The sequence below is a fragment of the Xiphophorus maculatus genome, chromosome 2, assembly GCF_002775205.1.
Source record: "Xiphophorus maculatus strain JP 163 A chromosome 2, X_maculatus-5.0-male, whole genome shotgun sequence".
NCBI classification, from domain to species: Eukaryota; Metazoa; Chordata; class Actinopteri; order Cyprinodontiformes; family Poeciliidae; genus Xiphophorus; species Xiphophorus maculatus.
This window is the reverse complement of record NC_036444.1, coordinates 28,525,149-28,552,336: the sequence shown is the minus strand read 5'-3', so window position 1 is coordinate 28,552,336 and position 27,188 is coordinate 28,525,149. Positions and strand designations below refer to the sequence as shown.

The 27,188-nt window shown below is 40.4% G+C and overlaps 1 protein-coding gene across 1 annotated transcript; it reads right to left on the bottom strand.

Moving 5' to 3' along the window:
* LOC102236436 (sodium- and chloride-dependent GABA transporter 2-like) lies at positions 1 to 24,568 on the bottom strand. The gene is made up of 16 exons (XM_014472982.2): positions 23,337 to 24,568; positions 21,402 to 21,732; positions 13,412 to 13,621; positions 12,302 to 12,436; positions 10,721 to 10,861; positions 8,943 to 9,024; positions 8,637 to 8,769; positions 8,413 to 8,547; positions 6,212 to 6,315; positions 5,914 to 6,038; positions 5,653 to 5,765; positions 5,441 to 5,578; positions 4,494 to 4,596; positions 4,299 to 4,399; positions 3,884 to 4,054; positions 1 to 2,504 (listed from the first exon to the last, which is right to left on the bottom strand). The coding sequence occupies exons 2-16, from the start codon at positions 21,406 to 21,408 to the stop codon at positions 2,340 to 2,342; spliced, it is 1,863 nt and encodes a 620-aa protein (XP_014328468.1). The 5' UTR covers positions 21,409 to 21,732; positions 23,337 to 24,568; the 3' UTR covers positions 1 to 2,339.
* Positions 24,569 to 27,188: the final 2,620 nt, after the last annotated feature.

Below are 27,188 nucleotides of genomic sequence, written 5' to 3'. Positions count from 1 at the left end.
CCAACTGCAACAACAGATTGTTTTATTATTTTTATATACCAAGACAGTTATATGAAAATCAGGTAAGGTAAAATGAATAACATCAGAAAAACAGAAAGCATTGTTTTAAATTTAAGGTGATATTAATCAGTCATAAAAACATATTTCACAATAGAAAAGTTGTATAAATTGTTCTGTATAGTAATCGGTTATTGTACATTCATTCCCACATGGACCAAGTCTGAGGTTTGTCGTGTGCACCAGAAAAGAAATCAAATAAGGCTTTTTTTTTTTTTTTTTAAAAAGAAACATATCAACCAGCTTTCCCAGATCAACACCCTGTTTAAGAACCTTTGCATTTTAACGGCATAAAAAAGCCTGTATATTAGATACAAGACACCCCCAGCTAAGGTAAAACTGTGTCAACATCAAAAGTAAAAGGAAACGATAAAAAAAAAAAAAAAGACAAACAAAATAACCATGCAACTCTGTAAAATTCAGTAAAGCAGGTGAAAAATTAAATCGTAATTTTCCAAAGTATTACAACGGGATAAAAAAAACAAAACAGCTTATCTGATTGGTCCTTTGAGCTACATTCCTCACCTCAAGTTCTCTCAAGCAGCACTTATTAGTATACTTCGGTAAAAAAAAGAAAGAAAGAAAGAAAGAAAGAAAGAAAGAAAGAAAGAAAGAAAGAAAGAAAGAAAGAAAGAAAGAAAGAAAGGAGAGAAAGAAGTGTGGTATTGAGGGTGTTGAAATTAAGGGTTCCTACACAGGTTTCCACTTTGTAGGCTCAAATGTTTACATTTAGAACATTTTGGACATTGAAGTGCATTACAATCATTTCAAAAACACCTGTAGAGACCAGGTGTTTTTTTCCACAAAGCATTAAAAAACTACAACACTGATGTTGGCTCCCAATTTTTTGTTTTGACACTTTAAAGGACTGGTCCATTGCTGTTTTTTTTTGTTTTTTTTTACAACTACTGGACTTGGATCAGTTTTACTTCAAACTCAACACTTATTTGTGAATCAGGATCTATTCTATTCCGATTCTTTAATGTTTGACATCAAAACCGACTTGAATGAGAAGAGCTCGTCTGCAAAGATGAGCCGACCTAGTCATGGCTGTTCATGTGATTATTTAAATAAAAATAGAATTTATAAGACAACATGGATCTTGTAATTTATCATTTTTTAGAAAATATGAATATTTTCTTTCATCATATTTGAAATTCCTAACGATGGATCAGGTTGACAGATAAAACAAATTTAATACTATTGAATAAGGTAAGAAAATAAATACTTCAGCACATGCACTTTTGAAATATAGAGAATACATGCTATAAGTCTATTTCTGTAATCAAGAAACATTTAATAATTGCTGAAATGTATTTATTTATTCTGCATTGTCCTGCATTGTTATTTATTTAAATGGTCACATCCATAAATATTTGCTTAACACTTGCTGTGGCATTTAATGTGACACTTTTGGCCTTCAGTGAAGAAGCAGTAAAATGTCAGTTTTTTTTTTTTCCCTCTCAAGTCGGTGATGGTGAACATCTTGAATTTAAAATCCAATGTGGAAAATCACAGATGAAACATAACGTGTATTCAAATATAAAACAGTGTAAAAATCATGCTGCTTATGGAAATTTCCATTTGTTTAATAGAAAAAGGTACGATAAGAAATAAAGTCTGGAAACTTGAACCATATTTTCAGACAAAGAATCGCCTTTTCCCCCATAATTCCAGGTTTCCAGACTTTTCAAACTTTTTCAAGATAGTGTACGAACGCGCAGAGATGACAAAAGTCATCCCTGCAGAACTGTATCCAAGACATACGTATATGTTGCATTAATAATAATAATTAAAAAATGCAATTAAAAAGTCAATAATGTTATTCAAGTTAGCTTTTCATGAACGCTGCAGTCAGTGTCGGGACACTTCTTGTGCTCCGTCTGCTGCAGGCCAGGCCGTTAAAAATGAACGAAAGTTACCGAAACGTCGCGTCAAACTAACTGAACATTACAGATGTCCATAACAGGTGAAAAGGCTTCCTTAGAAAGCAAATTTCTTTGCCACTGAGAACCTATAGTGGTCACGTTTTCAAATGTACACATTACTCTGCCATGGGCAAATGAGATGCTGACACGCTCTCCAAAAGAGGATGGAGAATGTTTTGTTCAAGGCACCGGGACGAGGGAGGAAGATCCAGTAGCAAGAGGTGCAGTTACAGGTATGGTGGCTCTGAAAGTCTTCACCTGACGTAAGGGAGTGAGAGAGAAAGTGGGAGAGAGAGAGAGAGAGAGAGAGAAAGGAAAAAAGAAAGAAAGAGAGAGAGTTTGACTCCCAAGTCTCTAGCAGTGAGACTCTTTTTCGTCTACAGGGAAGTAGCCATCTCTGGTGGGAGGAGCTTTCTGCTGGGGTTTGTCGCCGTCTCCAGGTTGGACGCCCATCAGCCTCCCTTGTTGTTGCTTCGTCGTTGGTAAGTCAGTGGAAGGAGTGGTGAGAAGAATGAGGCGCTGGAAAGGGTGTAGCACAAATCCAATCAAAACACAATAAAAAAAATTGAGTAACTGTCTAGATAAGATTGGTCTGTTAAAGGTGTAATATTATGCTTTCTAGACACATAGTCCCATTTTATAACATAATCCAGTAACTATGTTACCTTCGGCTGTTGTAAAAAAAATGCTGTGACTCAAAATAATTTTTATTTTCAGATTTCACACCTTGAAATTGGGCCTCTGTCTCTTTAACAACTCCTGCTCTTTCTGAAGCTCCGCCTTCGGGAAGTCATCTCAACATCGCTCATCTATTAACTGTTTTAAAAACGTTTTTTACCAGCGCTTCACTGAGAAGTAGCTCGCACAATGAGCTGAGCACATGCGCAGTTTCACCAGGGGTTTGCTAATTACTGCTGGCTAGTCTGAAGGAGCTGAGTGGGGGAGTGAAGGAGGGCGAGGGGTGCCCTGCGAGACAGACAATCAGTAGCTTGGAAACTGCAGCTGTGAGGAGCAGCTGTGCCGTGAATGTGGAGCTAGGGTCATTCAGGCGTTTTGCACAGCAGAATGGTTGCCGTGGGAGATTAAAGGATTTCTTAAACATGTATAAAAGAATAAAGGCAACACTCCATGTGTGTTTTTGAGGTGGGAATAACATTATGGCATCATGTAGGGCTCAAAACAATTGATTTTACATGATTCTGCCCCTTTAATAAGCCCATATTTAATTTTATCATATCTAATCTCTATTTATCTGGAGTCAAGATATTACTCTTGAAAGTATGAAAATAGATAAATCACTACCAGCCTTTCCATTGCTTCTTAAAGCATGCCAATACTCTTAAAACATGATTTTCTGAAACAAAAAGAGCTTTTTGAGGTCCAAGTCACCTCCATACTTGTATGGAAGATAACAGCACCATCTTGAATATGATAGATTTTATGCTTGATTTAAAAAAAAAATGCTATTTTGACAGGAATAGGCACTTTGGTCACCAATACTTTGATGTGTAAATTAATATATAAATGCAAGACAAAGTACACCCTGGGCAGATCCTAAGTCCATCACAAGAGAGCACAGAGAGAAAACCAACTGGGGAACATTCAGAGTCGAAGTTGGGATTCGAACCCAGGACCTTCTTAATGAAAGGAAACAAGCGCTCAAAACGCTAACATGCAAGCTGCACAGCAAATCCTTAGTTTTTTCAGTAGCTTTTTGCAGACTGACATTTAGAGATACGTTATCCAGTGCGCCACTAGTGTTTTTATACAGATTCTAAGAGTGTCTTCACTAATTTTTTTCAAATTTTCTTACATAAAGCAAAGAAAAAAACAGAAAACGGATTAAATTTTCCCTCCTGCACTCAACTCGGTACATCTAAAAACGAGAGGAAACTTACTTCTTTAAGCGTTCCTGGAGTATAGTAGAGTTTCCCTGCCGCCCACAGAGGGATGCAGAGCATGGAGGACAGAGCCAGAACCCAGCCAATCCCGTCCCCCCATACTGGGTACACGTATTCATTGTTGTACTTCAGAGGTGAGTACTTGATCAAGGCAAAGGCAAAGGTTCCCTGTGAAGTGAAAACAAAAAGTCATGTTGGTTATTCCACTTGCAAGACTTTAATATGTGTTTTGCTTTCACGCAATAACTGATATTTGTATTTCAACATAACTTTCTTTATTAAAATGAAGATGAAGAAAGCGGCAGGCTGCTTTGAGAATGAGTGAGCTACAATTTTAATGTCGTCCTGAAGGGGTCGCTGTCGTTTCAGCAATATGCTGTAAAATATCACTGAAAATAAACATGAAACCTACGAAGCACGTTGCTGGGGTAAAGAAGAGCCAGCAGAATTTAATGACGGGGCCGGGACGGTACCCGATCATATCCTCTATGTTGTCATAGTAACGATCAGCACCTGAGGGAAGACACAGTTTCACTGCCGTCAGCGCTTTGAAGTGACTTATTTATGGAAAGAAAGACACACAAAAAAGCTAAATACATTGACTCACCATAAACCCAGGCAATGCAAACAGTCTCAAAAATAGCCACGAAAAGAAGGCACATCCCGCTGGCTGCGTAGTAGTCAAACAGCTGGAAGACGTACATGCCTCCCTGTAGGCACAAACAGGCAAGAGTTCAACTAGATACAATCAGATATCTACATTTGCCTTGCATGATATATAGTTATCAGCCAGAATGAATTTCAGCTTGACCTCTTTATTATTTTCTCTGATGTTTTATTTGCTTTTCCAGAATTTTCTTAAAGCTGCAGGGTGTAACTTTTATGAAAAACATCTATTTTTTTTTTACATACTTCTTAAAATGATCACCATGTCGTGACAGTATAATATAAGACAGATAATCTGTGAAGTAGAGTTCCTTTGCCTTATGCCAGTGCTAACTGCAGAAACACTGCTCGGTCAGAAACAACCAATAAAAGCCAGGGGGAGGGTCTTAGTGCTGTCAATCACCCTAATGTATGCTCGATCTTTTCACAGATTATCTATCTCATATTATACTGTCACTACAAATAGTTTTAATAAATGAGGAAAAACATATTTTTGTAGAAATTACATACTGCAGCTTTAAGCAGGGATTCCCCCAGTGTATTACAAGCCTGGCAGGACACCAGGCTTTACTTGTTGCCCCACCAGGCTAAGCGTTGCTTCTTTTTTTTTTTTTTTTTAAAGTCTTTTTAAAATGTTTGCATTTTTTAAGACTTTATAGTTGATATTCAGGTATTAATCCTCCAATCTTTCAATAACGCATAATTATCAAGTGATATTTTCAAATTTCCTGTAAACTTTAAATATTTTTAACTCAAAAACATGATGGTTGAATGACTGCCATAGCGCTCAACCACCAGGCTTAGCAAATATCCTGGGGGAAACCTTGTTTAAGGTTACACCAGAATATGCTCACTGGCATCTATGTACACTCTGAAGTGTGTTTGTACCTCTGTCAGCATGATGAGTCCCAAAAGGAAGGACACCACAGCTACTGCCAGGATGAAGAGCTCCCTGCGGTTTTTGCGGCGGAAGACGGAGGGATACATGTCCACCATGGCTGTCACCAAGCTCTCCACGCACACGAACTAACACAGTGAAGAAGTGAAAATCAAAGCATGACTCAGCACGAATCGAATAGCTTTTGTGTTGTCGATTGTACCTGACTGTCCAGTCCCAGGAACACAATCATTACGAAGAAACAGCAGGCCCAGAGAGGGGAAAGGGGCATCATGGTGACAGCGCGAGGATATGCTATGAAGGCCAAACCGGGACCTGGACACGCACAAAAAGAAAAAAAAAAGAAAAAAAAAGACCTCAAAAATTTTTGTTGTCTTTGTTGGATGTTGAAAACAAATAAATAAATAAATAAATAAATAAATGTCTTTAAGCTTTCAGCGACCCTGTTGGAACAAACACACACCAGATTCGGCCACTTCTGAGATCGGCACGTTTTGCTCAAAGGACATGAAACCCAAAATGGAGAAGATGGCAAAGCCGGCGAGAAAACTTGTGCCGCTGTTCAGGAAACAGAGACACACGCAGTCCCTGGAAACGGCAGAAACGAGGCATGATGTTTAAAATAGGACACCGACACAGACTTGACTGAGGTTTTGTAATAACAAATTGGCAACCGCTATAACGAGGTAATGATGCAAAACAAGTGATATTAAAAATAATGTAGGTAGAAAAACTGACTTTTTTTTTTTTTTTAGCCTTACCTGTAGCAGTTGTTGTTGTATTTGTTGTAGCTTCCTAAGGCTGTAAGGCAGCCCAGGCAGATGGCATATGAGAAAAATATCTGCGTTCCAGCATCCATCCAGACCTTGGCACAAAGAAATCACGTACATATTAAAGTCCAGAGAGACTAATATACATTCATACATTTGCATGGTTAAGATATACTGTATGCTTTAAGGCTGTACAGTCATCCAGCCAGAATTTCACAGCGTGACTAGAAGACAGGAAGCCCTTTAAAAGCCTTTAGGTGGATGATCTGTGAAGACATGTTCGAGACCCCGTTCATCATCTCAGAGAACAAAGCTGTGCAGTTCGGCAGTCACCAGTTGAAACTTGCTCCTCTCCTTTAGGTGATAAAAGACGAAACATTTTGTTCTTATCGCGGTTTGAGCAGCGCCCATGCTGCCTTGGTGCCACGCGGCCACTCTCCCACGCCCGGTGACCAAAAGGGCTGCAAGTGTAAATTTTGTCATAACTGAACGCTGCTAAAAACGGCCAGCCACTCCTTTTGAGTCAAAAAGACCAAAATACTTTGAGCACTCACATTCTGAAATGAAACTGTAGCGCACACACAAACAGATGATATTTGAACTGCTTTTCTCTAAAGTCCCTTCGTAATAACCACACTGAATCGTTGGTCTAGTCATTACAACCACATGAGGCAACCCATAATCACCAAAATGTGTAAAGCTCAAAAAGGATTTCCCTGCACAAAAGCCAAGACACATAAAAGACATTTTAAAATCTTTAAATAATTAAGTACTAGTCCTGCTTCTGAATTAGGGTGGCACAGTTTCAGGAAAATGTTGAATTAACTCCTTCATTTACATTTTAGTAGCTTTGCTCTTTATGTTTGCTTTTTTGTGTGTTAAGGATACTTAAATCCTTAGTAGTTGGGTCTTAGTTGAATTATCTATTTTAAATATTGATTATATTAATCACCACATGCTGGTGAATTTTCCTCTGAATTTTAGCTGAATTGTTACCCTACTTGATTCATCAACTCAACAAATTTTAATTTCAAGAAACTTACAAAAAACTAGCGATACTCAAATCTGCGGTAGAGATTGCTCACCATAAAGAAACCAATGCATCTTTTAAACTGATTCAGCTGGACTGTGACACTAAACGGTTTCTAACCCTAGCTTCGTATGGTTTCGTGTAATTTAATCATTTGGTTTTGCCTTTCTTCCTGTTGCATGCAGGACATAAAATCTGGCTGACTGGAGTTCCAGCCAACAGCACAAATACTGGAAATCACATTTAACAAAGACAGATACTTCCAAGATAGCGGCTCTACCGGTCTAGCTTGACTTGGCTAGCACTCTCGGGACTCCTATTCATTCCCTGAGACATGAGAGGAAAAGAAAAGGAGGGAGGCCTGTTTCTTGGATTGTCATGCTGGATCGGTATGCAGCTCTCAGAGAGACAGTAGAAGCGAACAAAACAATCAATCTGCATATTAGAAATTCTCCGGCAGGACAAAAAAACTGATTTACATGGTTCAATTACGATTTGGTCAATGAAATTTCATCTGATTTTAATTTCCCTACTGTTGAGAGTGTCTTACGTCACAAGAGACCTGTTTTTTATAGTTACTGGGTGAGATGATTTGAACTTTGCAGTCATTGTGAAGTCAATTTACACCAATTGTTCATTTGTATGAGGAATCAAAAGCTACTGACATAAATTTATAACTTATTTTAAAGCTAAAGACTTAATCTGTCTATTCTAACATACAATCGGAACCTGAAACTATATAAAAGAAGATGTGTTTATTTCAAACTGTCTGGTGGGAAATCAGAATAAGGTTTTCCCATCAATTTCTTTTTCTAGTTGCTAAATAATGAGAGAGAGAATTTTTTAAGACAGTTTTTATGACTTTCTTCAGTCAAAAGTTCAAATACGCTAAGATTACTGTGCCTTTAAACAATTTGGGACATTCGATGCCATGTCTGGTAGCTTCTGACAGGTTTATTGATAATACCTGAGTTAATCTGAGGTAACTCAGGTAACTCAAACCTGAGATAACTCAGGTTTGAGTTACCTGAGTTAACTGCGGGTGTCATTTAAGGCACACCTGAAACTCACTGCTTACCTCGTGTAACATCATGGGAAAGTCGAAAGAAACCAGTCACTGTATCAGGAGAGAACTGTGGACTTGCACAAGTCTTAAACCTACCTGGGGGTCAGACAGTCGTCCCAAATCGGGGTAAAGGTAATAGTGGATTCCCCTCAAGGCTCCGGGCAAAGTGACTCCTCTGATCAGCAGGACCAACAGCATGATGTACGGGAAAGTAGCCGTGAAGTAAACCACCTGCAAAGAAACACAGCGACTCTGTCAAACTATCAGTTCCCTTTGCATTATTTTCGCTCATATCCCTCAACCTATGGAGACGACTTCACCTTCCCAGTTGATTTGACTCCCTTCCAGATGCAGAAGTAGCAGATGACCCACGCGACGGCCAAGCAGGCGACCAGGTCCCAGTTTAACGCGCCAATGTGGTCAATGCCAGAGGAAATTCTCAGGACTCTACGCCTGCGGGACACAAGCAATCCCAGGATCACGCCGACGTCCTTTGACAAACGAGCAACACAATCTGAAGCGATTCCAATTCTGAAAGAGGCTCGAATCACTTGTGGAGTGACGGACATCTGGTGAACTACCTTGAGGAGCCGGCGAAACAAAGGGCCGAGAAAAACGGAACTTACTCCCAAAACTCAATGACGGGAGAGGTGGCGTTCTCATGGTGATTGACGGAGCCGTTTCCCCTCTGAAATGCCATGCAGGAATCTTGAATGAAGAACAGACAAAAAGGACATTCATTCCCGCGAAGAAATCCAAGCTTTCTCAGAGGTTTCCAAGTTACACTCGGACGAGAGAAGCAATGCCGCCGCTGAGGGGGAACAGTGAAGTGGAGCGGGAACACTCAGTCCCGCAACTTAAAGCAAGTAGCAATATGAATGAACGAAATGATGAGGGAAACCACTGAAAAACATCAAAGTTGTGACATTCAATTATGGTTCCTAAAAAAAAAAACAAAAAAAAAGAAGAAAAGCTTGAATTTGGAGGCTGTGGGTACATGTTAGCAAGCAAGCTATTAGCGGCAAAGCTAACATGTGGCTGAGGTTAAATTCATTACACGAATAGACAACAGAAAGTTTAGCTGATAATCGGATAGAATTACAAATATTCTCCTGCATTTAAATGTTAAACATAAGCAGCAGCCAGATAGATATTGAGGTAGTTTAAAGTTTCTGAGTTGAGGTAAAAAAAAAAAAAAGAAGAAGTAATTCAGACTTTCTATGTTGTTTACTAATGAGCCTTTAAAGGTGGAAGCCCAGCTAGCTGCTCAATCATGTTCCTGTCTATCTTATCTTTGTTCACTATAACCCAGTTGTTAGTCAACGAATGTCTTTCTTTCATTGTTGCAGGAAAAGAATAACCCAAAGAAGCAGAATGTATACAAAGCTGTAATCTCAGAACCACTACAGTCTGAAACGCTTCAGGGAATGGAAATGGCTTTTTACTGTTCTGAATATGCCTCAGAACTTGAAAGTCAAATCTAGCAATTATGTCACACATACAGTATGTTGAGCCCAATCTACCTACAAGGCGACTAAAAGTAGGATTGGCTAATCCTATGGCGCTCATGATGCGTTTGAAATTGTATTTAAAGTAGGATTTATTTTAGGAATCTCACATCTGTGGCAAATTGTACAAACGGAGTTACTAATTGTTGTGGCACGACTGGTGCACTCAATAGTCAGAGGTCAGATGAATCGCCGTCAAGTTAATGCGTCTGAGTCATAAATTAGAAAATAGGTACTGCAAACTGTATGGCAAACTACTATTATGTATACAAGACAAAGACGATGCATTTATCTTCTCCTTATTTATCTTCTCTGAAATAAAAGATTTTGTACCACCCTGTGTTTTGCCTATGATTTAAGGAAATCCAAGCTTTCAGAAATATAATAAATACTTCATACCTCTGACTTTCTTTGTGTTTTACACATGCAGCTCCGGCATCCATGATGGATACCAAACTAATGGCTGTTTGGAGACCTTACACTTTCCAATTCAGATTTGCGACTTCGTTGCATTTCCACCCGGGAACTTGAACAGTCCAACTTTCACGTCGTAATAGAAGCTGATGACAACGTAAATTTTCTTTTTCATTATATTTTAACATGTTTGAAAATAGAGGTCGTCCATTAGTACTGTCCGAATTTTTAAGTCCAGCTTATCCCTCTGACTTTCACTGTGTTTTATACACTGCCAGCATGGATGTTAAACTTCAGGAGATTTTGTTGTTGTTGTTGCATTTCCAACTGGGAACTCAACTTCTCCACCTTAACTTCTGAGTATGCATAAAATGCAGCATAAAATACAGCATGAATCCACGGAAAAACTGTCCAAATTGAGAAACAACTGACCCTGCCTGCGGTAATGAAAAATAGTCTTATTGTCCCATCGATCGCCTCACCTGTGTTCCATGTGTTGTTGCAAGATGCCCAGGGAAGATCCCAGGTGAAGGAGTTGAAGAGAAAGAATATGGCCCAGGCCAGCACAACAATGTAGTAGATGTTCAGGAGAGCGACAATCACCTGGGTGGCATAACCCACTCCTGATATGCATGTAAAAAAAAGAGAAGGGGAGTCACTTAAGAAAAACAAACAACAAATTAAGTGAGATCAGTTTGTTGAGTTTTCTTCCACTCAATCTAAGCTGAAGCTTTAGATTCACATGGAAGTCATTTTTGCACATTTATAATGACTCCCAGGCATCCGAGTTCTGGACTAAACCTTTGCTTCTGCACGTGTATGTGCTTCTTTCCAAGATGTCACGCCTCAACTTTCCCTATTAGACTTTCCCATTAAAAAAAAACCCCACTTAATATATAGCCTCCTATTGTTTCTACATATACTTAATTGATTTCAGTGTGGCATGTGCGCTTATTCTAATAATTCACAACCACAAACGTTTTGCACTGACATGTCTGGAATTCCTCTGTCAAGCCACAGCGTTGCACAGACATGTTTGCTTGTTTTTTTCCACGGTGACGCCCCGAGTTTCTTATGGATCTTATGTGGTCCGTAAGAATGAAGCTTGCTGTGTATTTCTGCACTGACCTACCAAACGATATTTACCTTCAACACATACAGACAGGTTGCAGGGTGACGCCAGCTCCCGGCTGTAGGCCGAAAAACTGCTCACCAACAATCACCAGTAGTTTTAGCTCTGAAGGCGCAAAGTCTTAAATGTACTTGTGGTGTATAAAAGAGAAAGGGATGCACTGCTTTGCAACTGATTGTCCACACTATGACAACTAGATGACAGAAAAAAAGTTCAAATTTAATAAAAAATAATGTAAAAGTAGGTTATTTAAGCTAGCTTGACAACCTTAACATGTACATGTGCTGTGGATTTCGGTGTTTCGGTTCATTACAAAAAAAGAAAAAAGCAACCAACACACCAACCCTCTCACCGATCATCAGCAGAGCAGGTGTTTAAATTAGCTAATAATAATAATAATAATAATAATAATAATAATAATAATAATAATAATAATAATAATAATAATAATAATAATAATAATAACTATCACAAAATACACATACAGCATGAAAACACAATGCTTTACCAGACTGAATCTTCTGCTTTTTTGTGTGGGAAATGTTTTGGTGTTCAGTCCTGATACATTAGTGGCATTGTCAGTCAGTTGCTATGGCAACGAGTCTTTACGTAGCATAGCCGACACAGAGAAAAGAATACGAGTGGTCTTGAGTTATTCTTCAAAGGTTTTTCTGTGTTATTTTTTTGTTTTGTTGTGGCACAAAACACTGAATTAAGAATAGTTACATCTCCAGGTTTCATTTTGTTACCAGAATTGTTCTCTGACTGCGGCGTGGCTACAGAAGGCAATAGACTTTTTGCCCTCCGTTGTTGTGCACATGCTCAAAAGTTCTGGACGTAAACAATAACATGAAAACGTGCGTACAGAAGAGAAATAATCTCAAAATGTTTCAAGGCAGAATAATAATTACAAAAAAACCCCCCACATTACCTTCAAACAACGGGCAAATTTTCCGCCAGCAAGTGATGCCGCCCTCACTGGTGTACTGTCCCAAAGAAGTCTCCAGGAGGAACACGGGGATGCCACAAGCAAACAGGAAGATGAGGTATGGAATAAAAAAAGCCCCTGTATACATTTAGGCAACAGTTCATAAACACGTTAAGACTGTCTAATACTTACAGCTGGGTAAGCAAAAACACAGCATCTTGCATAAATATCTATGCCCCATAAGCCATTCCACATTTTGTTGGAAGCACAAACTTCATATGACTTTGAATTTTGCAGTACCGCAAGCCTTTTGGGCAACGTCTCCACCGGATTTCGACATCGACACACTTTTCCCATTCCTCTCTGCTCAACGGCAAAAGCTTGGTCAGACCGACTGGTTAACTTTTGTAAACAGCAGTTTTTAAATGACACTCTCTATTTATTGTTTAGGTGATTTCTGAAGGCTGTCAGTTGCAGTGGACTTTATGTGATGGTGCCAGAGAAAAAGGCGCTTAAAACTGGGAATCATTTTCCTTCCATCTCAGATTATGCACTAATTTGCATTGGTCTGTCACATACAATCAATAAAATCTATGGACGTTTCTGGTTGTAACATGTCAGATTTCGTAAAAGTTCTCATTTGAAAAGGATAGTACTATTTAAACACATTTTCTACGTAGAGTGTCGCATCACAACATTGGTTTCTTTTATTTGTTTTCACAAATGACATCTAGCTATCTTTGTACTTCCAAAATGTCTGCGTTTGCCTGTGAGGTCTAAAATCCTCAGATGTGAACTTGCAAATGCTATCGATTATCCCTACCACTAACTCAATGTGGCTTCTGCTCCATATTAAATATGTGCAAATAACTGAGAACAGCAGATGAACAGCGTTAGTGCCACAGTTGTGGGGCGTGACAATGAAAAGTAAAAAGAAAGTCCACCAGGTTCAGCTGGGCTACAAATCATAACAGGTCCCGGTTTCTTTTCACATCCCTGGTACCACACCCATGTTCCGTTTTGACTTAATTAGGTCCTGCGCAACTGTCTGATGTCGTGCTTCAGACATCAGACAGTTTGCCACGAACCATGAAGACGATTCTTGGAGCTCACCTCCTCCGTTCTTGTAGCAAAGGTAGGGGAAACGCCAGACGTTGCCCAGGCCGATAATTTCCCCGGCGACAGATAGGACAAACTCTATCTTGTTGCCCCACTGGCCCCTGTCCATCATCTTCTCCTCGGTGCTGGGGACGATGTCCACCGGCCTGCCATGACCGTTGGACGGCTCCGCCTTGGACGTGTTTTCTGCATCTCGTTTCTCACCTGCATCAAACGGAGCACAGAGACTGACTTGAAAAGGATGAATCGGACAAATGTTTTCCCTAATTTTATGGAAGGATGCTCACATTTTCAAGTATTTCCACAAATTCTTAATTTGAACACAAATGTATGCCACGTGCTTCATATTTGCGAATGTAGGAACTTTTAAATGTGTTATTTTCTTCCCCTTTCATTTAAGGATTTGAGTTGATCCATCTAATAAAACTACAATAAAATGCATTCAGGTTTATGGTTGCGTTGAGACTAAATGACGAAAGGTTCATTGGGTTCACAAACTTTTGCAAAGACTTGGAGACACAATCTTTAGTTTATACCAAAGGCCAGATCACCTAACAATTACTCTAAGGTATTTAGCAACTTATAATAACCCTCTAAATTTCCCCTTTGGAACTCTGATGATATGCAGTCGCCATTTTGATATGGGTTGTACAGGTTGCGCGGGGCGGCATGAGAAAATGGGGTTGCTCACAGGAAAAAAAGAAGAAGCTACATTCACATGCATGTAGCATGTGAATGTAGCATCAAGACGCTCAATTCAATTGCTGAAATCCGATTTATTTTTTGCACAGTTGTTCATTCTAATTAAATGCGACTACAATCACACTCCTGTGTGAACGGTTTCCCAAAGAGACCAGCAGAGGCAGGAGAAGAACGTCGGTGATCATTATTTACCCGCAGCAATGGGAGTCAACAGTATTGTCACAAAATCATAACACAAGGGAAGGTAATAGAAAGAAAACACTTAGTCAACGTCGTAAAAGTAGTTAATTGCCATTTCATACCACATAGGGAAGAGTCGCAAATTGGATTTTTTTTGTATGAAAAGACCAAAATTGGGTTATTCAGATTGGGGTTGGATATGAGTCACACTTTAACATGTTTTTTTTTTTTTTATGTATGTAAGGTGAGGTAAAAAAAACAACCCAAAAAAGTATAAAACTACATATAGTTTCTCCATATTTAAGAATGAGTAGTCCACAATTTATAAGTAGTAGTAAGTGCAATGTTTAAGGAGTTAATACCCTCTGCTTTCCCGCATGAATTTTAAGACTTTTTGATGTGCATTGTAATGGATTGCAGTTCCTTTTATTGTGACTTTGAATTTTCAGGATTTTGATTGGTTGACTAGAGGCTGATTAAGAAAACAAAAGAGAAAAATCAAGATCCCCAAAGCAGGAAACATATTTTCAGTACCATGGCTAGTTCTTAAGAGTTATAATGACGGTATGCAAACGGCACCAAATGTGTTTGCTGGCGTCCGAATGTGCCCTTTCTTTTGGATGAGGTCACCACTGACTTCAGGTTATGAGTTCGGAGCTGGTCGATCCCTGATCCGGACCCAGTTCTGAGGCCAGTGCTGCTGAAATAAAAGTCTCACAGTGGAGGAAACAGGCGGCCCACTGACTGTGCTCACTCCTGGCAGGTTGCATTAACAGACTTCTCACCAGCCCCGCCGCTGCCCCTTCACCCTTTCCACCATGTGGTCACAGCTACCGACCAAACTCAAACAAGCTGCTAATCAGTCTACAAGGAACACGCTCACTCTAACTCAGTTATGAGAATCCATCAAACGCATCTAACCTCCCTCATATTTTCACCCTCACATGCCAATAAACACAAATTATGCCATGTGTGGCCAATCTAGCTGCCGCTTTTCTTTTCTTTTTATAAAAAAGCAACACATGGGATGGGAATTCCATTTATTCGCCCGTTTTGTGCGGAGCTACCTTTAGGAATGCGCTCCTGCTGTCGGAGCGCAGAGGTCGAGCACAAGCGTGACTCCGTGCGGGGTGTGCGCACGGGGGTGCGGAAATGGGAGCCGCTTTGAGAGCCAAGGTCTGCGGCGACAGGAGCCAAATTGTGACCGGGGTAAAAATAGAGTTCCTTGTCTTCGGAGGGCACTTTGCGAGAATGGAGGCTTAGCGCAACAAAAGCGGAGTATCCCTCCTTTTATTGCGCTGGCAACTGGCAGTCCTCACTGGCCTCACAGCCAGGTCTCTCCTTCCCTTCACTCTTCTTCCCATTTCTCCCAAATCGAAAGATGTGTTCGTGATTTATAAGGAGGTTGCCTGCAGGATGCCACTTTAAAGATCCCTTAGGCACACTGCATGAAAATATCACTAGAGAAGAACCGTCTACAGTGAAACTTCATCCCACCAAAGGGTGGCAACAGATCCATTCGAAACAACATCGGGTGATTGCGCAGTTAAGGGAGAGAGAGTGACAGACTGACCTGCTGAAATTATGGGGCAACACTTTTCCATTGTGGAACAGTTTGAGGTGGTGAGAATACAGAACAAAACAATCAAAGCAAAAAACAAAACTTGAAGCTTTTTTTGGGGGGGGGCTCAAAGTTGGCAGATGTGAAGATAGACAACAGATGACCAGTCAAGTTCTGCTAAAAAAATATCCCATTAGCTTGGACTCACCAAGTTTCTGTACCTGTTACATGTAGTAAAGTAACCTTGAAGTATTTGTCTGTAGTCAATTTAGCAAAAGATATATTTATAATTCAGTCTTGGACATTTGTGGATGCCCAAACTTATTCGACCTTCCGCAAGGTGGATACCTGCAAGGAAACCTGTAAAGCAGAGATTAAAATAGTAAAAAAGAGAAGAAATTTAACAGCGTGAGCTTTACTAATTGTAAAATTCTTATTGTTATATAGTTCCTCTGCGGTTAACAGTGAATTTCAACTCTTTTAATTCAGCTTGGCTCTGAACTTTAACTGGGCCATACCAACACAAGAATATGCTTTGATCTAGACTCCTCTATTGTAGCTATGACTGTATGTTTAGTTAAATCTTTTTGGGTCCTGTTTTCCTCCGAGGTTGTCCCATATTTAGCTCTTCTTCTGACCCAGATACTAAAACTGATTTCTGAAGGCAGTTTACATTGCAAGCGTAACAAAACATTTTTAAATTCCATTTCACAATGCACCATGCAACTTTGTTGGAATGCGCGATATACCGGCACTAGCATCAGCATCGGCCGATATTAGTCATTTTTCAGCATTTTGGTATCGATACGACAAAAATAAAGCCAATATTTATTTCCATCTTGCTGTCATTTGTTGCTGGAGGAGGAAAGGAAGGAGGTTGATGATATGGTGTTTGTTTGGTCAGGTGACAGTGATAGCAATGCAGCAAAGGATTGTGGGGAGTTTAATTGAATCAGAGAAGCAGTGGCCATGTGGTCGCAGTTTTCAAGGTGCCGAAAGGCAGTGAAATATATATAATGCACATGATTTAGCAGCAAAATTAATATCGGATATCGGTATCGACCCAAATTTTTTATATCGGTGCATCCCTACAACTCTGTCTTGGTCTATCCCATGTAATTTTACTAAAACCCAATGAAGTTTTTGGTTGTTACAGAAAATTGTAAAAATCTTGATGGGGCGTAAATATTTCTTCAAGACCTTGTACTTTTAAAACTCCACTGATAATAGACACAAACGTGGACATATTAAGAAGAGTTAAACTATTCCATTTTCATATAAGTATGATTCAGTGTAATATTAAATAGTTAACCAAGTATCACACCTCTAAGGCAGAAATCCTAACAATGACATACACCAACAATGGTGGATCATTTTTTATTAGCCTTAATTTAAATTTGGCACATTTCTGATTTCATTTTCTTCTCATAACAGCATGTTAGAGGACAGGTGGTGGACTGATGTTTGTTTTTGGGGGGGGTTTTTTACCTTGAAGAGATGCGAGGCGGTTGGTTAAGGTGGGGAGGTGGAGTTGTTATGGTGGAGTCAGGATCTTCTCAGCTTTAAACAGAGGTCTGAAAAATCTCAGTTTTGAAATTTAAAGATTTCTGACTTGACAGTCCAGTTTGTAGGCAGACAGTGCAGGACCAACAGCAAAGCCTGTTTCTGCCACTTTAAAACCACTCCAAATCTCAAAATTGTCCTGAGCGTTCTTTATGCTGCTCATTTATACAGAAATCTAACATTTCATCCACAACACTGAAACCACGTAATGCATGTTGTCCAAATGAAGTCAGACCCAGAGAGTTGTCAAGTAGGTGTCAGCATGTGACTTCATCTGATGAAGTAAGTTTATGTTATTATTAAAACCGCAAAATGAGGGTGAGTGTGACACCGGGTTGTATTTTCATTTGAGACCGTTTTTTTTTTAAGAAGCAAGAAAAGGAACGAGTTTCGGTGCTACCTATTGATCCTACAGGCCATTTTTCCACCCATATGTGATCTATATCAGATATTTATACAATCTGAACAGCACAACTGTGACCTTTTTTCAAATCAGACCTGCACCACTTCCATATCAGGTCCTCAATCAGATACGATGTTTTTCAGATGGTCCTATATACCTAGTCGCGTGTGAGTGACAGAATTTTGTGCAAGAGGAGGCAGGAAGCGATAAGATCAAACGTAAAACAATGTATGAAGCAAACATGGCAGATGCTGTAGCTGCTGCAGGTTTCAGATGAACTCCTTTATCCACAATTTGTGCCGAGCAAAGTGATTCACCTGCGCCAGGCTTCTCATACCAACATGGCACAGAGTGGCTACTGCGACTGGCTAGCGGTTAGCAGCTTCCTTTACTGACGTTAGCATTTGCCTCCCAGCTTCCTACCAGGCTCTAGTGTTTAAATGACTATTTCAAGTTCAAAATCTAATATACTTTGCTTGAAAAATGTGTGTTTTATATTTGCTTTTTTGCATTAAGCTATTGTCCAAAGATGTTGGCTAAAATTTCATCTGGAGCTCATGCAGCTAATTTGATGGATTGTCTCAGCTGTTGGACTGGATGTATCGTTACGCGTCTAGTAATTTACTCTGAAAACCACATTGTTTATACGACATTGCAATTATCTCTCGTGTTAAGCATATGTTGAAAATGGAGCATGTTAAGTATGACTTATCATCTATATATGCTAAAATATATAAAATAGCATTCAAGCTAACCACTACAAAAGTTTTGTTTGTGACTGTAGTATTTGTTCCTGTTCCTCCGATTCTTAAAAATATTTTTTTGTGCTGTAAACACGAGGGCTTTTTTTCTTGAAACAGAAAAGTTTTTGACCATTTGTGGAAATGGTCTTTCAGGGGACCCCAAACGGTTTTGTGTTTGGTTTTTTTTTTAATGGCTTTCAGAGTGTAAGTTTCGCCCTCGTATATATTTGCTTGGGCGGCAAAAACGCCTCTTTTATGAAAACACTGAAACGTTGGCCAAAGCTCTAACCTGACCTATACCCCCAAACGCCTCGTACATGACAGCAACAACTGCATATTTGCTGTCGTGCTGCAGCTGCCACAGAACCTCATCAATCGACCGTCAAAAATCCTCTGCACAACAAACAATTTGATTGCGAAGAGGAGGCTGAGGAACAACGATAGAAAATATTCTTGTGTTTATCGTTAAACTCCAGCGGAGGCTTTGTGCACATGGGAATGGTCCCGTGTGGACGTGCATCGCAAAAACATGAAGTCTTACCAAGTATTTTGGTCTATTTTCCGATGCAAATATCATAGTACACTTGAAATAAAACAAAACTAACTTACAAGTAACTTTTCAGCGAGATAAAGCAGCTGGTTTTAAGGCAACAATTCCTTAATATCGATGAAAACGTGCTGGTTCGACTAGCAGAGTATTTCATTTGCAAGCTGCACTTTTTCACCAATATCAAGAAATGATTAACTTAAAACAAGCTCCTATGTCTTGTTGAAAAGACACTTGCATGTAATTTTTTTTTTAATGTCAAGTGTACCAAGATATTTCCACTAGAAACTAGACCAAGATTGGCAAGACGTGATGTTTTTGCAGTGCGGTTGTTTCCGCAAGCCTGGTTGTTCAGATGGCTGCTAACAACTTAACATTTCACAACAGACATTCTCCTCCAAACTGCAGTTTCGAGAGCCTCGCCCTCAGACCGAACTTGAGTGGGTGTCTGTGCTCACACTCTGCGGCCCGTCAGCTCCAGGGCAAGCGGGTCACTCTGCATGTAGCGGCATGCCGACTGAACGGAGGGTGGGAACCCCACAGTGCAACCGCTAGCTTAAAGGTGATTAACGGATTAAGAAAACAATCTGGAAAGCTCAGAGCTGAGGTTGAACTGAAGGAAATCTTAATCTTAGTTTGTTTTGTGTTCGGGCTTAAATGCGATCAACATCTAATATCTAAAGGAAAGCGATATAGAGTGAACCGATAACTGATAACGGTTCACAATTTGACAGGAGAAAGAATAAAACTGAGTGGTCAGAGACTATTAGGCTGCTTGGTTCTATGTAAGAGCAGAAAGCATGTCGTTTTAAAGTGACTTGTGACATTTCTTGCATAAAGGCAATTATTGGGGTTCCTCTTACTCATGCCAGAAGCTTGACACATCCATAATTGCCTGCGCCCAGAGGCTCTCTCAGCTGGATGAAACAGAACTGCTTTAGTTGCTCAACAGTCACGAACAGGAGAGTAGCATGAGCTTAACCGTCTTAACTTCATCAACGTCTCTCAAGCTAATTGTTTCTTCCTACCATCTGAGACAAATATGAGAGACAGCAGAAGGAATTAACTGCCACATCCTCAGTGCTCAGCTTTCATGCTAATATTTTATTTGCAATGTCACCAATGGGGATTTCGGAAATCGATCACAGATTCGATCAGAATCGGGCGTTACGTGCAGATCGGGGATTGGATGTATATTTACTCTAAACACAGATGGGCATAATAACAGTTAGCATCTACCGTTCTGTTCAAACCGTGCGTTGCAGCACAAGACTAACGGTGCTCACATTTTCTCACCAAGAAATGAGCGAGCACCTGCTTTCTTTCATTTTCACTCGTCTCTCCAGTTCATTTCTTTTCTCTTTCTGTTGTTGCTGGTTGCCTGACTTCTCAAATCTCAGAGTATATCCATCAATTACCAACGTAAAATTTACTTGTTCAGCTGCTTATTTTAGACATTATTTATATGCCAAATTTTTAAGCATGTAGCTCAAATTCCCTTTTCATTACAGACATTAATGCAAAACAGACTACCTCAGTTGTTTCTTTTTTTTTTTTTTGGAAAAGTAGCACAAATGTCATCCACAGCCAATATATCCGTTTCATCTCAACTCAGATTCCCATGATCTTTTTTGTAAGTAATCTTATTTTATGCCTTATTAATACCATTTTTTTTTGCTATTTTAGTTTGTTTTGTCAAATAAAAAAAAAAAGATCTCAACATTCTTCTTGTTCATTTGCAACTTGCCGACATGTTGAACCAATCAGTTGGCCTAATCAGTTGGTTTTTGTTAAAAAGAAATCGTTGTCACAGAACAAATTTCACGGGACCTAAATTTCAAAGTCCAGCTTGTGACATGTCTGTATGAAACTTTGCTATTTGTTGCGTTACTAGCTGGTTGCCTTTCGCTGAATTTTCCAGAATTTTCCCTGTTAAAGACTAATCATTTACAAACACCCACATAAAACACACTCAGAAGCATGTAACAACAGGCCAACACGAATAAAATAAAATAAAAAAAATTGCAGGATAACAACTGGTTAACGGGTTGAGCTCCAACCCCGAGCTTTAGCAGACAGTTCTTCAGCTTCAGGATGAATGTTAGGCAAACACTCCCCCCCCCCCCCCCCCTCCAAGCAATCATACGGAGATCTGCTGCTTGGAAACCAGCACAAAAAAGTTTGAAGATAACTACATATGTATACATATATTTGCTTGTCAAAGCCAGCTAACGATGAGACAGATGATTATTAGCCTAATCGATAAATAATTATGTGGCACTCACCTTGCATAATGTTTGACAGACGGCCGCCTTCCAGGACAGAGTGGGGCTGTCAGCCACCGCTTCAGGTTTCACTATATAACATGCATTGAGGGGCGGAGATAGAGGAAACTGAAAACTCTGGCGCAGCTTACATTGAGATTTTCCCTCTGCTTTGCCTCTCGCTGAAGAAACGCCCCCTTTATCCATTCACACACACACGCACGCACACACATACACACACGCACACACACACACATCCCCTACAGCACACTGGAGGTCTGTGCCGCCTCAGTGTGGTGGGCTGATTGCGTAACCTTTTGACAGGCTCGTTCTCCCAGGGGTTCTGCACAAACTGCAAGGGATAAGAAAGAAGGAGAGAGAAAAAAAAGTCACGCTGGATAAGCAGAGTTGTCCGATTGTGTCATATGTATGCAAATGTGCTTCGCTGACGCAAAATTATTTAGCAGCTGGAGCTCCGCCAGCCAACTATTTTTTTTTTTTTTTTGGTTGTTTGTTTTGTTTTAATGTGCAAAAAAGGCAGAGTCATTCTGACAAAGCGTTATGCTAGTATTTCAGACGTCTGCGTCCTGCGGACGGGGATTAAAATGTCGCCCCATATTCGTGAAGCTGCTGCTTCCAAACACACCCTTAGCTCGGCCCCCGGGAAGCCGTCTTTATTCTCCGCAGCACAGACTCGCTCCTCACAGGCCCGGCTGCCCCATTCAGAACATTTTCCCACCACAGGCGTCCAGAGAGTGGACTGGTCTGAAGCGCTTGTTTTAAGGTCGCGATCCAGAGGGATTTTTATTGACTTATTTATTCATTGGAGATTGTGAAGCAGAGCAGGGAAGGTGATGCGCGTCTGCTTTTCATTTCTAAAAACGCTTTGGGAGGGGAGGGGGAGTTGAAAACCAGGTTTGGTTGAATGGTTTTCAACATTTATTTTAGGAATAAACCACTGAAAAGTGTGGTGTGCATTTAAATTTGACCCAATTTTCCCCTAAACCCCCCCGCCCCCCAGGACAACCAGTTGCTTTCTGCAGCAACCTAATGGGCCTGCTTATAATTTGCTCTCAGTGACCGGTCAGGGAGAAAGCTTTGGAGAAATTTCAAACGGATGAGACCGTTATTTCACTTTCCCCCAGCGCCAACTGTTTTTCTCCAACACGCTTGAACGTAAGTGGAGCCTCACATTTCAGCAAGACGGCCCTATGCCTGCTACATTTGAATGGCTCACGTCATAGCACGTCTGTTAGAATGTCCTAGTCAAAGCTCGGAGGCAAATCCAGTTGTTGAACAAATGGTCCGGGTTGCCTCGCAGAAGCTGGTAGACATGCAACAAAAGGAGGTTGTTTTCTTTTTTTTTAGAACTAACCAAAAAAAGTAAAAAGGGGGAGTGAAAATATATGCATGCCACACTTTTCAGATTTATATCTGCTAAAAAAAAAAAAAAAAAGGAAAAAAAGTTGAAACTCATGCAACTGAATGACAACTGTGCACTAGCACAGTTTGTGGGGGTAATGTGAACAGATTCAACACTTCAGAAGGTGAATCATGTTTTTTTCCTCGTGGATCGTAACGTGTTGATTTGTTGTTTTTGTTGTTCCCGCCTCGTCCTGCTTTCTTTGATGCTACAGTGAAAAGGCTAAAGGGATAAATGTTAATGTTAAAAAAAAAAAAAATTGTTTAAGTATTTGATGCATTGGTGTGTGGGAGACTGAACTACAATATCCGTGAGGGTAAAAATCCCAAAGGGATGAATAAAGTTTCCATCTGCCTGCCTGCCTCTGTCTGTCTGTCTGTCTGTCTGTCTACAGTTGAAGAGTTTTGGTTTCTTTCTTCAAGTTGTGCATGCTTGTATTTCCCTCATCAGGTCCCTGCTTTGTTTCCGTTCATGTGTTCCCCCCCCACCCCCCTCCCCTTCACACAAGGTTCTAATTCTCAAGCCGTCATTACCTGCATCGGGTTGTTTACCTCCACCTCAGCACCGTACATAGTTTCAGATTGTTCATTTTTCTCTCTCGCTTCATTCCCTATTATTTCTTTTCGCTTTATCCACTCGTGCCCGAGGAGCGGCCTGCGTCCGCCTGCTCCCGACGCACCGGCACGCTGCTCACCAAACTGGAAAATATCTCTCTCGGCGGGTTCCAACACGAAGCGCAGGCGGCTCGACCTGCGCGGCCGACACGCGATTCACAGACATGCCAAGAAAGATTTTCCCAGAACTCACTGAGCTGATCTGTGTTGTTTTGTTTTATAAAACATGGCTCCGCTTTGGCGCGGCGTCTTCGTTTTGTTATGAGGGCACAATGAATCCGATCAGCTGCATCCCAGAGTATCGAGCAACGTGACTGTCCAAGCGATCGAGGCTGCAGGAAATTTCCAGGGATAGAAAGCGTGGCAAACGGACGGAGCGTGGAAACACGGCGAGGTTAGAAAATGCAAATAACGTGGATGATCCCACTTGGAGCACGGAACAGGTAGAACCAGTTCGCAAAGGTGTCATCTTTAAAACAAACTTGACTGTTATGACTTCTGTTGGCGGACAAACAGGATTTTTGATACTGTTAAGGACAGAGGAAAGAGGACAGACACTGTATAAACTACATCCCCTATTTCCTCTCGCGTCTTTCCACCGATCTCCAGCTGTTCTGCCGCAGGGCACTGACTGCTCCGACTCTATTGTCCGCGCTGCTTCTCACTGACACTCGGCGAAGTTTCTTCTCATGTCAGATTTAGCTCGAACTTCAAATATTTACAAGTTGGCTGGTCACCAATATCAAGTGAAATCAGCAAAAGTAAAAAGAAAATGTAACAAGACCGCAAACATTGAGAATTGCACCTTTAATTTAGAAGCATCTGCAAGTGTGCACTTGACTTTTGGCCGGAGTTGTGCGCCCATCGAGTATTTTTCCACAGTCGACAAGTTTCAGCAAAGCGTGTGTCAGTTACTCTTAAATATACAATTATTCTTTTAACTCTGAGATTAAGATGGGAAACAACAGTTCTTTGAGACCGATGACTGCTATTTCCCCTTCCTTTGTCTCTTCTGGGGATTTATTTTTCTTTGATCGACTGACAGAAGGATGAAGGTCTAAGCAGGTGGTTGCAAAGTTTACACTTACCATGGGTGTGACATATATATATGTTGTTGAAACTGTCATGAAAAGACAGATAATCTGTGGAAAAATGCAGCCCGTCTGCCTTCTCCCAGTGCTAACTAGAAACAACCAATCAGAGCCAGGAGGCGGGTCTTAGTGCTGTCAATCATAATGTCCTGCAGCGTTCATCCTCCCTCCCTTATCCTCTGCTTGTTCTGTGCTACGCTGCAGCTAGCTAGCATAGCCTGTTGGATGGATTCAAGAAATGCAACGCCTGCTTTACTCGCTACAAAACCATTTCTGATCTGTTGTTTATGATTTTTTTTTTTGTCCTGTCTGAAGTTTCGACTGTCTGGCCAAACCGTTTACAAACAAACAAAAGAAAATTGTTTTCGGTATATCCAAACAACCCAGGCTTGACCCTCCCGTGATCTTAATAGATAAGGGTTTTTTTCATTCTGTGTGCTTTTACAGTTCTTTTTCTGTGTGTAGTTTCAGGAACCGACGGTATGATGGGACAACCCTGTCAGATTGTCATTTGCCACAATCCTCCGGAGAGTTGCATTACACTACGACCGCGGGAGGGTCAGATTAATCCACGACAAAGCAAGTTTTACGTCATTGGCTAAAATTTACAAAGCATAGACAGGGCATAGACTAGAAGCATAGACTAGAAGTTTTTTTTCCTCAGAAGAGACAAAGACTGAGATATAATGGGGTTTGCTCAACCAGCCAGGCGCGGAAATTAAAAACAAGCATGACTTTGCAATAAGTTTCAACAAGAAACATTTATCATTTAAATCTGAAACATTTGCTTGGCCAACAACATGTCACACTGAGCTTGTATGACCAATACTTGGGACAGAAAATGTATGATTGGAGTTGATGCCGATGCCGCTCAACGCCTCCAGTTGTCCAACACTGCCCACTCAAGGAAGTCCCACTCACAGCTGCCTGGCGTGCCGCCACCTTGTGATTCGTAAGCGGCCAGAGGCAGATCAGAGGTGATCGGTCTTTACAGGTTCATCATAGAATTGTTTTGAGAAAGAAGCTGATAAAGACTGTACCATCCGGAAGCATCTTCCCAAGGATCTGTGTCACTGCTGGAGGTAATGGAGTCTTTTCCACAACGGGACTGGAATAATGAAACGACTTCAAAATCTGTCAGCTTACACCCATAAAAAAAAATAATTAAAAAAACGGTTTTAGAATGAACAATAAAGCAAGTTAACATTCAACTTCTGGAATAATTGTGTAACAATTACAATCAAAAGGCCACATGTGTTCCAGGAAGCCACACAAACATCTGATGCTGGATTTATGTTACAAGTTTGTTAAAAGCTGAAAAATGGACTGTGTGGTTTCCCTGCACATTGATAAAGTAAATTTGGAAAAAGTATGAGGTAGACACGTGTTTATTTCGATCCTGTGTGGATAACAGAGACATTTCACTGTGGACCCTATCTTATTCACCTAATTTAAAACTTCTCATTATCCGTGGAACATTTGGTTAGTATTTTATTGCTTCAGTTCACTTTTAAGTTTTGCTGTTTTAGGTGCTCTTGCAATCTCTTACACTCTCGTTTCTGGTGCATCACTGATTCCTCACAGGTCTGGTTAACTCCTGCCTGATGTTGGGTTCCGCTCGACCAGAACGCCTGCCAGACGGACTCGAATAAAACAACCGAAAAACTAAATTAATTAGTGTCTGTACATCTCTACTCACCAAACTGAGATAAAAGGAAACTGAAATGAACATGTCGCTCATATTTATATTAAAGTCAATCACAGACCTGCGAAGCTATTACTGCATATAAAAGGCACCAGCTAGCAACGGTAAGTTCAACTCACATTTAGACGTAACTTTATAATGCTTTAGTCATTTGACGTTACTCAAAATAAAATAAAACAAAGCTCAGATTTTTCTTGTTTTAACCAAAGCCATGAAATATTGGAAACCTAATTACTCTAACTTAGTGTGGGCCTTATTATTGGAGCTTACAGTTTCAAAATGTTGCTCTAAAAATGAAGTGATCGGAATTGTTTGCAGCTGACTTTATAACATGCATAGACATGCTGGTGAAACATGAAACACAATGCCCGTAAAACTGATAAGTGGACATACAAGTCAGCACAGTGGGGCCGGGCATTTTGGCAGTAAACAACATTTGTTTTTGCCAAATTACTGCCCAAATAATATTTAGTTTGACGTTTAGCCACACCTTTGGAGCATGTGGCAACACCTTTTGAGTCTATGTAGCAATAAAATCCTCCTAATAACCATCATTTACCTGGGAACAAGAGAGAGCAGCCGCAAAACACCAACAGTCAACCGTTTTCTGTGGAGAGTATCAGTAACTTCCTTCAACAAAATGCAATCCTCATCACTCGGATGCAATAACAGTGCACCAGATCTTGAACAAGAGACAGATTTCTGATGCCAAATAGGAGCAGGATCTCAGAAAATTCGAGTTTTCCAGGCACGAATACATTTTCTGGTCTATGTTTAAGGGTGACATAAAAATTAAAACGGTTTCCTGTAAGGCAGAAGAATACCCAAAAAAGATTAGCTTTTTTGCTGAATAATCAAAATTTGAATTAGATCAATTTAGTTATTTTAAACTAAATCCCCCCCCCCCCCCCCCCCCCCCCCCCCCCCCCCCCCCCCCACCAAAACAATTAAACCAAATATACTCACAAACAACAA

Coding starts and splice junctions, on each gene's coding strand:
- LOC102236436 (XM_014472982.2), bottom strand. Junction 9,025..10,720: donor CAACAACACATGGAACACAG/GTGAGGCGATCG, acceptor TCTTCATTCAAG/ATTCCTGCATGGCATTTCAG. Junction 4,597..5,440: donor GACTCATCATGCTGACAGAG/GTACAAACACAC, acceptor TTGTGCCTACAG/GGAGGCATGTACGTCTTCCA.